This window comes from Volvox carteri (assembly GCF_000143455.1).
Source record: "Volvox carteri f. nagariensis unplaced genomic scaffold VOLCAscaffold_32, whole genome shotgun sequence".
Lineage (NCBI taxonomy): Eukaryota > Viridiplantae > Chlorophyta > Chlorophyceae > Chlamydomonadales > Volvocaceae > Volvox > Volvox carteri.
The window spans coordinates 1,257,465-1,268,612 of NW_003307575.1; the positions used below are offsets into that span (position 1 = coordinate 1,257,465).

Below are 11,148 nucleotides of genomic sequence, written 5' to 3' on the forward strand. Positions count from 1 at the left end.
CAGACAGCAAACGGTCCGGAACACACCGCGAAAGGGCGCCAGCGCCCAACACCAAAAACCAAAACAAAGCTAACCTAAGAAACAGAAGTACTGCAGCACCCGCGCGCCCCAAAGACCTTCGCACCAGACAAAGCCCGACCGACCAGAAACGACCAGGCACCAACCCCAAGGGGTGTTCCCCCTCATTCCGGATGCGGGCGCCTCGGCCCGCCCCCTGAACCACCCCCCTCCCACGCGCGTGCTGCCTCAGTCTGCCACCATGCTGAGGGGGGAGGGCGCCTCTCAGGAGTCCGCCGACGCCAGGCCGAGCCAAACAGTGCTGCATCTGGGGCAAGACTGGGGGTAGCGGAAAGAGGAAGCAAGGGGCTGACAGGGACAGGGCGGGCGGGGGGCAAGTACAGCCTGTCGCACTGACAATTGGACAAGGCTGTATGCTCTTCTGCGTGAAGGCAGAATGACTTCACCAGGAGAGCAGCGAGAATTAAGTCGCCACTGCGAACCAGTTGTACGACAGTACCACAGAACCAGCCTTAGAAGCTCCGGTCGCTTCGCTCCGTCGCGTCTAAGCCAACAATTCTGTGTTACTGTCTCCCTTCACTGGTTCTGGTGGCGGAGGATTGGCTGATCCGATGGTGCTGAACGGTGCGATTAGGACGATTTGTTGGCGAGAATTGCACCGCTGCCAAGGGCCTTACACAGCAGACCGAAGAGACATTTGCTCACTGGCGAGGCCTAGGCTGCGGGAGACGGAGAGTTTCGCCTCCCCGTCGCGCCACGTGTAGTGCTGTACCATGGCGTCGCTGCGCCACCGGCCGTGCGCCTTGTGCAGGTCCGCAGGCACACCGCGGTCGGCGGCAGTGCTGTTTCCTCCTATGCGCATGGAATGCGCAGTGATGCGGCGGGTGATCCCCGCTGCCTGCAGAGTCTTGTTGAGCCGGTGGCAGAAGGCCGGGTACGACAGGGAGTGGATTGGCTGGGCCACCGTGCCTGTCAGAGGACCTGACAAGTACCCCCCGGCCCTTTCCACTGGACGGGCCGCAGAAGGGGCCCGACGTCCTCGTCCGGCGTGTCTGGGCGGCGTTTGTACCCTCCCAGGGTGAGAAGGCGCTCCGTCAGGCCCACGGGGCACACGGCACCGCCGACGCGGGCGATGGGGACCCAGTGACCCCGTCTCTGCTGATCGGTCTTGGAACGAGGGATGAAAACATCCATGCCAGTTGCCGTGATAACCAGAAGGTCCTCGTGAACGCTGATCTCCGCAGCGTCGTCGAACCGAAAGAACCCCGCGAACATGACCACGATGGCTGTAACGGTCATCAGCAGGTCGAGGGGCGGCTCCGGCCCACCAACCAGCCGGGCCAGCACCGTGACGTCCGCCGGCTCCAGGGCGTCGCGTTCCAGCTTACGGCCTTGGAGTTGCTTTTCGGCGAGGTCGCGGACGATGCTGCAGGCAGGGTGCTCTGTAGGGGGCGCTCTGCCGGCTAGGCGGAAATAGGAGCTGATTGCTGCACTCGCTGTACGAACCCGTCCAGGCCCCACCTTATCTTCCTTGGACGAGTTCAGCAGGGAGAGCAGATAGAGCGCCACCAACTCACCGGGGGTGTCATAGATGCTTCCGGGCAGTCGCCTGGCCACCCACCACTCGCGGAAAGGTTCCCAAGACCGCGCGTAATCATTGGACGTCCGCGGGGCGAGTGTCTGACCGGCCACTTGGGCAAACTGAGTCGCCAAGGAGAGCTCTGCGTCCGCCTCCGCGCCAAGAGCGACCAAAAGAGCCTCAGCCCGGGCATCTAAGTCTGTGCGAGGGGCGCGATCGGATCAGTGGGGACACGGATACGGTTGATGTTAGAGGCCGAGAAGTCGACCAGAAGGGCCAAGGTGGACCAGCGGGAAGCGCCTTTGGGCAGGGGGGCCCCCGAAGTGCGGGCCAGGAAGACATCCGCGGCCCGGCCGAGCAAGCGAACTCCACACACGAAAGGTTTGAACCAAACCCCGTCGTCTGTGATAAAAGTCCACCAGTCGCGAGTAGGCCAGAAAGGCGCGACAAGGCAAAGCCGGGACTGGCAGGCCTCGGCGTGCTGCAGTACCCTGAGGAGGAGGTGAAAGGGCGGGTTCGCCCAGCACCTACGCCCCCAAGAGAACCTGAATGCATCGACTCCGGACGTCGTAGGGGTGGAATAGCGGGAATAGTACGCGGGGAGCTGGAAAGTCGCGTGGGACGCAAATAGATCGATGTCGAAGGGGCCCCAGGTGTCTTGAAGCCTGCGGAATATGCTGGGCTTCAGCATCCAGTCGTCAGGGTCTTGCAGTTTCGAAAGCGCATCGGCGAGCTGGTTCTGACCGCGGGGTCGCCACTCCGCTTGCAAGCGGATATCCTGCTCGAAACAAAAGCTGTGCAGCTCGCAGGCGACCTTGTGGGAGTTGTCCGCTTTAGCGGAGCCCTTGTTGACGACATTCGCTGCATTAAGATTGTCGGTGATGACCTTAACCGACTGACCAGATAAACCGGCTGGGCTATCGAAAGATCGAATCACGTTCAGAATGGCGTGGAGTTCCTGCGGGGTAGATCCCATAGCACTGACGTCGGGCGTCCACTCGCCACGCGCTGGCGCTAACCGGCCATTGAGGATGGTCCAGGCCCCCCAACCTCCAAGGAACTCGGAGGATTTGCCTGCGGCGTCGCAAAAAATGAGGGAATGCACCACGGACGGAACCCACAGGTGCCGTCGGCCGTTAAACCGATCAAAGGACGACTCCCAGAAAGACAGCTCCTCCCGCGCGTCGTCAGAGAGGGAGAGATGGGTTTCCCAGGTCTGCCGAGTTTCGATAAGTTGACCGAGAGCTCGGGTGCGCAGCCGGGCCTAAGGTCCGAGGGCCCAAGACATGGCCAGGACTTGGCCTTTAATGGATGCCAATAGGCGGGCAGTCGAGCGCAGCGCCGTGAGCACACTGCTGATCTGAGATAGGTCCCGCTTGTCGTCTGGCACGATGAAAACTCCGTCCTTGGTATCGATAAGCATGCCCAAGTAATGAATGCGATGCTGCACGGCCCCCAGCATAGATTTCTCCTTATTGACCAAGAAACCGAGCGACTCCAACTGAGCAACCACTTCGGCCCTACGCCGGACCAAGTTGTCGGCGTTTTGGTCTGCATGAACCTGATCGTCTATGTAGCCCGAGCATCGTCAGCCGCGTTTGCGCCAGGGGCGCATGACCTCTCGCATGAGCTTCGTGAACGCCCAGCAAGCGGAAGCGAGGCCAAAAGGCAGTTGTGTGAAGACATAAAAGACCCCTCTCCAGCAGAAGCCGAAATATTCCCAGAACCTGGGATCGATATCGAGATGATGATAGCCGCTTTTAAGGTCCAAAGTGAAAAGATAATCGCCTGGGAGTAGCCAACCAGGAACCGCCTTCAGGTCTTCATAGCGGAAGGAAGGGCCGTGCAAGTAATCGTTTACCGGCCTGCCGTCCCAAATAAGCCGGAGCTTAGTTGCCTGCTGCACAACCCCCAACGAGCAAACCACACGGGGCTGCGACGGCCAAACACGGGCCGTGCCCGACGCCACTGTTGCAAATGACCGACACTCATATACCAGTGAATGGTAGCCACAGTAATAGGACCCAACGGGGGTCCGGCGCTTTGCTGGTCTTAACAGGTTATGAGCCCCGCTTAGCGCCGACAGTTATCGCCAAATTGTTATTTCTATCCCTCATCGAAAATGGTTAAGGACAAGCTTGATGAATCGCTGGATCTCAACAACTACTCTACCTGGCAAATTCGGTTCAGCGCGTTGTGCATGGAGCTTGGGCTTGAGCAATCCCTGCTCGCCGAGCCGTGCAACGAGGAGCAAATTCGACAGTCACGGAAGGTCATCAATCTGCTCATCAAGAACGTCAAGGATCATCATTTGCCGATGGTTACCGGTGCTGCCAACGCGAAGAAGGCCTGGGACGCCTTGGGATCTATGTTTGCTGCCAACAACAACGCCCGCAAGGTGTCTCTACGTCAAGAATTCAGCCGTTTTAAGATGGTCGACGGCGAACCTCTTCCGATGTACTTTGCGCGTGCAAGGCAGCTGCAAACAGATTTATTGGGAGTCGGCCACGTAATTAACGACTCCGAGCTGGCGTACACCGTGCTAGTTGGTCTACCCAGTCGGTACAGCGTGGTGACGACTACATTACTTATGCGCGACGGCGATTTGGACATGGCGAGCGTCACAGCAAAGCTTCTCTCTATAGAGACGGCTAATGGTGGGTCGGGCAAGCCTACCGAGTCGGCAGCCTTCGCGTCTGTCGGCGGTTTGACGTTCGGCGCTTCTACTTCTGGTTATGGTAGCCGGGGGCCGGCTAACAACAGCTCGGGACATAGTCGGAAGCAAGTCATCTGCTACTACTGTAATAAACCTGGGCACGTGGTTAAGGACTGCAGGCAGCTTAAGGCGCTGAAGCAGTCGTCAAATTCTGGCTACAAGGGTGGCTACAGCAACAGTGGTAACGGAGGTAGTGGCAGCGGAGCTAGCGGCAGCAAGCCAGGATCCGGTGGATCAGCTAGGAGGCCAGGAGTTCCGCGGCAGGTAGCATTCGTGGCATACAACAGCAATCGTCCGACGGAATGGTTTCTGGACTCAGCCGCCACTCACCACATAACGTATGACCGCTCAGAACTTTCCAACGTGCGGTTATTGGAGCCATGGGAGCGCTTCAACATCATGGGCATCAAGGGACAGTCTCTTCGGCCGACTGAAGTTGGCACGCTTACGATTCGTTCTAACGTCAACGATAAACAGGCCATCACTTTCAAGAAGGTCTACGTCGACGAGGAGGCGACCGCCAAAATCATATCGGTACGCATCATTGATGATCGTGGAGGCAGTGTGGTCTTCGGCGGCGGACAGGCGAAAGTATACGTACAGAACCAGTTGGTCTGGTCTGGGTTGACACTACTGCAATTAGCGGTTTCGTCCTTCCGTCGGTTAGGTCCTGGGTTCGATTCCTGGGGAGACCCCCGAATTAGTCGGGAGCGCGAGATTATGGCTAGCTGCTGAGATGTGGAGTTGAGGTCACAGTTGATGGACCAGATTCGCACGCTGGATTGGTGGCGATTGCCGAACCCTCCGTCTCTTCGGGTGTTCGGGTGAATGGATGAGGAGGGGTCCCTGAAGGCTGGATCCGCCGCCTTGGACTTACAGTTCGTATGGCGAAGTACAGTGTGATAGTGGTGGATGGTGCTATAAGGTGATAAATGATCTAGAACTGACAATGTGATAAAGCGGCCCAGAAGCCTCCCACTCTGTAACATTACAAATTACAAATTAAAAATTACAAATTAGAACCAGTTGGTGCTGACTGGAAAGCGGGATGGGGACTTGTATCCCGTCTGCTACAGCAGTGGAGGTACGGGAGCTCTGAAGAGGACGCAGCGTGAAGACAACAGGATACCTTCTGGTGGTGATGCAGTATGTGCTGCCGTGGGTATCGGAGCTGAACGTGCAGCACTTTGGCACCGAAGGTATGGCCACTTGGGATATAGCAACCTTGAGACGTTGCTGCGTCATAATATGGTAGCTGGATTTGATGTTGACCGACACAGCATACAATCAGCCAGCACGTGTGTGTGTGAGACTTGCGTTCTTGCTAAACATACACGTGGTCCTTTTCCGTTATCTGGGCATAAGGCAGCGCAGCCTCTCGCGCTCATTCACATGGATGTGTGTGGGCCTATGCCTGAACGTGGTTCGCGTTACGTGACAACCCTGCTTGATGACCATACTGGTCTTTCAGCTGTTGCGTTTACAGCGACCAAGGAGGAGGTATTGGAGAATTGGCGACGGTGACGGCTAACGCTGATTGTTATTCCGGAAGGATTGCCGGTGGCGAAGATATTTAGCACGATAAAATGTTACAAGTAATGTAAAGAGTATTGTTAGCGTTCGGCAGGACTTGAGGAGATTCCTGGTAGGAATACCGATCGTTGTGAGATAAACTAATAGGCGCAGTCACCGCCCTAAATACCGGCGCTAGCGGAAAACTCGTACATTCCGCGATCTAACTGCACGTACATTCCGCGATCTCACTGCGCCGTCCAGACGGTGCCCTAATGTCTATCACTTAGCTACCGGATATGCATCGGTAGCCCCATAAGGTTCTGGGGTAAGTCTTCCCCATTAGTCAGGCGCAGACCCGGGGTCAAATCCCCTGGTCGACAACCACACGAGTTGGGAGAGGACCGTTTCCTCAACAGGAGGTCTACCAGAAGATGGTGGTAATGATAGCGGAACTGGAGCGCGCTACTGGCAGGCAGGTTAAGGAGGTGCGTACAGATCGTGGCGGAGAGTTCGTTAATACTCGCACGAAGGCCTATTTCGCTTCCAGGGGTATTCTACACGGAACTACGGTAGGCTACACCCCTGAGCAGAACGGAGCTGCAGAACGTTTAAATCGCACTCTTTTGGACAAGACTAGGGCTATGCTAGTTGAGTCTGGACTGCCTAAATCATTATGGGCGGAGGCGTTAGCGACAGCCAACTATCTTAGGAATGTGTCGCCAACTGCTGGGTCAACCGTCACTCCGTACGAAGCTTTCTTTAATGTTCGTCCGAACGTCAGTCACCTGCGAGTCTTTGGATGCGTTGCCTACGTCCACGTACCCGACGTCAAGCGCGACAAGTTCAACCCGGTGAGCAGGCGTGGAATACTTGTCGGATAAGGGAACGGAGGACAGTACCGTGTGTTGTACGAGGACGGCATTATTGCCGTAGTTTCTAACGTTCGTTTTGACGAGTCTAACGTCGGCCGGCGGCGTAATGCCGGGGACTCCGATTATGAGTCCGATGCCGACGAGGAGGAGGAGTTTCGCACTAGTTTATCTGATGAGGGATCGCTGCCTAGGGCTGGCGAAGGGACACCAGGTAGCACCGTCGGCGAGGGATCGCCGCATTTGGGTGGCGAGGGGGCGCCGGCTGGGGCTGGATCTTCCAGCAGTGCGAACGGGCAAGGAATTAATCAGCCTGATGTGGAAATGGCGGGAACTAGGTACCCAGTTAGAGAGCGTAAACGCCCTGGCGAATGGTGGCGAAACGAACCTGGTCGCACTGTCACTGGTCGCGTTAACGCTGCTTTCTCTGCTGGTATTCCTGAGCCTAATTCGTTTTGAGGAAGCAATTGCAAGTCCACATGCAGACGACTGGCGGCGTGCGATGGACGAGGAGATCGCCGCCCAGATGGCTAATAGTACTTGGGAGCTGAAGAAGCCACCTCCTGGTACTCGTTTGTTGCCGTGTCGTTGGGTATATAAGGTTAAGTACAGCGATGATGGCAGCGTGGAGCGTTTTAAGGCGCGTTTAGTTGCCAAGGGTTTCGAGCAACGTGAGGGGATTGATTATGGGGAGTTATTTGTAATGTAATGTAATGTAATGTAATGTAATGTAATGTTATTTGCCCCTACCTCTCGTGGTTCGTCATTGCGTGCTTTATTAGCAGTTGCCGCAGCCCGGAACATGACGGTACATCAGCTCGATGTGTCTACTGCGTTTCTGAATGGTGTGCTGAAGGAGGAGTTGTGGATGGAGCAACCGCCTGGGTATGCATCCAGTGACCGGTCGCTTGCGTGCAAGCTGCAGAAGTCTATTTACGGTTTAAAGCAGGCACCCCGTTGCTGGTATGAAAAACTATCAGCAGAGTTCGCCAAGTTGGGTCTTTATCCTTCGAAGTCTGATCCGGCGATGTTCGTTAAGACTGACGAGCGTGGGGTTGTTATTGCTTTGGTGCACGTAGATGACACTATTGTTGCGTCGGAAGACCCGGAAATGGTCCGGGCAATTAAAGCTGCAATTGCGAAGGTCTTCAAGGTGCGCGACCTTGGAGAAGCGAAGGTGTTTTGGGACATGGAAATTAGGAGGGAGAAGTCGGGTGAGATAGTGTTGTCGCAGCATAGGTATATTGCTCAGCTGTTGGAGCGTCATAGGATGATTGACGCCAAGCCGAGGTCTACCCCTTTGCCTCCGGGCTTTAGGTACACTCCTAAGGGGGACGGAGAGGAGCTGCTGGGCAATCCCACGGAGTATAGGGCTTTGGTGGGAGAATTGAACTATCTTGCGACGAACACGCGGCCTGACATTTCATATGTATGTAATGTATGTAATGTATGTAATGTTACAGAGTGGGAAGCTTCTGGGCCGCTTTATCACATTGTCAGTTCTAGATCATTTATCACCTTATAGCACCATCCACCACTACCACACTGTACTTCGCCATACGAACTGTAAGTCCAAGGCGGCGGATCCAGCCTTCAGGGACCCCTCCTCATCCATTCACCCGAACACCCGAAGAGACGGAGGGTTCGGCAATCGCCACCAATCCAGCGTGCGAATCTGGTCCATCAACTGTGACCTCAACTCCACATCTCAGCAGCTAGCCATAATCTCGCGCTCCCGACTAATTCGGGGGTCTCCCCAGGAATCGAACCCAGGACCTTAAACCGCTAATTGCAGTAGTGTCAACCCAGACCAGACCATGACATTTCATATGCATTGAGCGTTTTGTCCCGGCATATGGCCGCACCCACGAAGACTGCCATGAACTTAGCAACTGGCGTTCTGCGTTACCTGGCGGGGACTCGCGAACTAGGATTGCGTTTTGGGGGTGTTGGCGACGTTGCTATGTCCGGGTACAGTGATTCGGACTGGGCAGGAGACCCAGTTACGCGGCGTTCTACGTCTGGCTACGTTTTCACTCTTAATGGGGCTGTGATTAGCTGGAGCAGCCAACTTCAACGTACTGTGGCGACTTCGTCGGTGGAGGCCGAATATCAAGCGACAGCGGCAGCTGTTCGTGAGGCTTTGTGGCTTCGCAAGCTGATGGTTGATTTGGGTTTGCCTGAGAGCGCTATCAAGATTCAAATAGATTCCCAGGGGGCGCTTAGCTTGGGAAACAACCCGATTACGTCTGCTCGGTCGAAGCACATCGACGTGCAGCATCACATAGTGCGTGAGAGGGTGAATAGCGGTGAGGTGCAGTTGGAATACTGCCCTACAGAGTGGATGGTTGCGGATGTACTAACGAAGGCTCTGGGCGAGGTGAAGTTCAAACGTTGCCGAGATGCTATGGGCCTTGTGTGAAGTGTGCAGATGAACTTGGTACTCGTTGGGATACGGCCCGTGTTGAGGAAACGGTCCTCTCCCAACTCGTGTGGTTGTCGACCAGGGGATTTGACCCCGGGTCTGCGCCTGACTAATGGGGAAGACTTACCCCAGAACCTTATGGGGCTACCGATGCATATCCGGTAGCTAAGTGATAGACATTAGGGCACCGTCTGGACGGCGCAGTGAGATCGCGGAATGTACGTGCAGTTAGATCGCAGAATGTACGAGTTTTCCGCTAGCGCCGGTATTTAGGGCGGTGACTGCGCCTATTTGTTTATCTCACAACGATCGGTATTCCTACCAGGAATCTCCTCAAGTCCTGCCGAACGCTAACAATACTCTTTACATTACTTGTAACAGTTTATCGTGCTAAATATCTTCGCCACCGGCAATCCTTCCGGAATAACAATTAGCGTTAGCTGTCACCGTCGACAATTCTTCAACAGGTTATGAGCCCCGAATGGCGCATTGCGCTGCCGAGAGATCGCCGGATCGATACCCACTGGCTGTTGCCCAGAGAATGGGAGACCGGGATGAGGCACGGGTAGGCCCGTAGCGAGAGAGTGTCGCTCACGGGGGGGTGTTGGAAATGACCGACACTCATATACCAGTGAATGGTAGCCACAGTAATAGGACCCAACGGGGGTCCGGCGCTTTGCTGGTCTTAACAGCCACTAGATCTGCTACGGCTTTGTCCACGAACGCGGCGTTGGCGGTTGCCGAAGCATGATTGCGGCCAGAGTGCTGGGGGGGAGGGCTGGAGACCCAACGAAGAGGGAAACCCGACGTTATCCACGAGATGACCAGCGCGTTCACAACCCAAGCCTTCCAAGCGCCTTTCTTGCTCGAGAGGTGTCCGTCCCCTCATCTGGGGTGGCACGAGAGGTGGACCCGCTACTGGAGATGACCGAGATCCCAAGGCGTTGTCGAAAGTAGAACTAGAAAACTCCCCTTTATCTTCCCAGAATTCACCCGGGGTCTCAACCTTCACACCTTCTGGCGCCACCGCGGGGCGGGCTGGTTGTTTCCGATGCTGGTGAGACTTGCCGGAACTGGTGCGGAGTCCAGGTTTGGCCGACGGGCAGGAACGGACGGGCAGGACCGGGGCCCGGTGCGGGCCGTTTGGGGGCTGGCAGGTCTTCGGGGGATGCGGTAGGTGGGCCGCGCGGCTGACCTAAGAGACGCTGCCCTTTGAATTGGCTGGCGTTGCGACTGACAGACAGCTGGACGTTTTCCGCAAGGCCCGGACTCGAGAGGGCCTCTACCCCTAGCTCGGACAGGAAGGCAATAGCATCGTCGTGCGAGAACGAATCCATGGGTCTTCAGGCTGGAAATTACTGGCGGCTATGAAGGCCTGCAACGAGCTGTTGAGGAAACGGTCCTCTCCCAACTCGTGTGGTTGTCGACCAGGGGATTTGACCCCGGGTCTGCACCTGACTAATGGGGAAATCTTACCCCAGAACCTTATGGGGCTACCGATGCATATCCGGTAGCTAAGTGATAGACATTAGGGCACCGTCTGGACGGCGCAGTGAGATCGCGGAATGTACGTGCAGTTAGATCGCGGAATGTACGAGTTTTCCGCTAGCGCCGGTATTTAGGGCGGTGACTGCGCCTATTAGTTTATCTCACAACGATCGGTATTCCTACCAGGAATCTCCTCAAGTCCTGCCGAACGCTAACAATACTCTTTACATTACTTGTAACAATTTATCGTGCTAAATATCTTCGCCACCGGTAATCCTTCCGAAATAACAATCAGCGTTAGCCGTCACCGTCGCCAATTCTTCAATAGGTTATGAGCCCCGCTTAACGCCGACAGTTATCGCCAAATTGTTATTTCTATCCCTCATCGACAATGGTTAAGGACAAGCTTGATGAGTCGCTGGATCTCAACAACTACTCTACCTGGCAAATTCGGTTTAGCGCGATGTGCATGGAGCTTGGGCTTGAGCAATCCCTGCTCGCCGAGCCGTGCAACGAGGAGCAGATTCGACAGTCACGG

At 55.8% G+C, this 11,148-nt stretch overlaps 1 protein-coding gene across 1 annotated transcript in view; it reads right to left on the reverse strand.

Moving 5' to 3' along the window:
• Nucleotides 1–282: 282 nt before the first annotated feature.
• Nucleotides 283–11,148, reverse strand: part of VOLCADRAFT_105719 (uncharacterized protein) — a gene marked incomplete at both ends in the record, with an annotated part of 16,565 nt that continues 5,699 nt past the window's right edge. Inside the window, 4 exons of the mRNA XM_002952860.1 lie at nt 283–336; nt 372–439; nt 724–870; nt 1,011–1,796. Of these exons, the coding sequence (XP_002952906.1) occupies nt 283–336; nt 372–439; nt 724–870; nt 1,011–1,796 (1,055 nt within the window). The remainder of the gene's footprint in view (nt 337–371; nt 440–723; nt 871–1,010; nt 1,797–11,148) is intronic.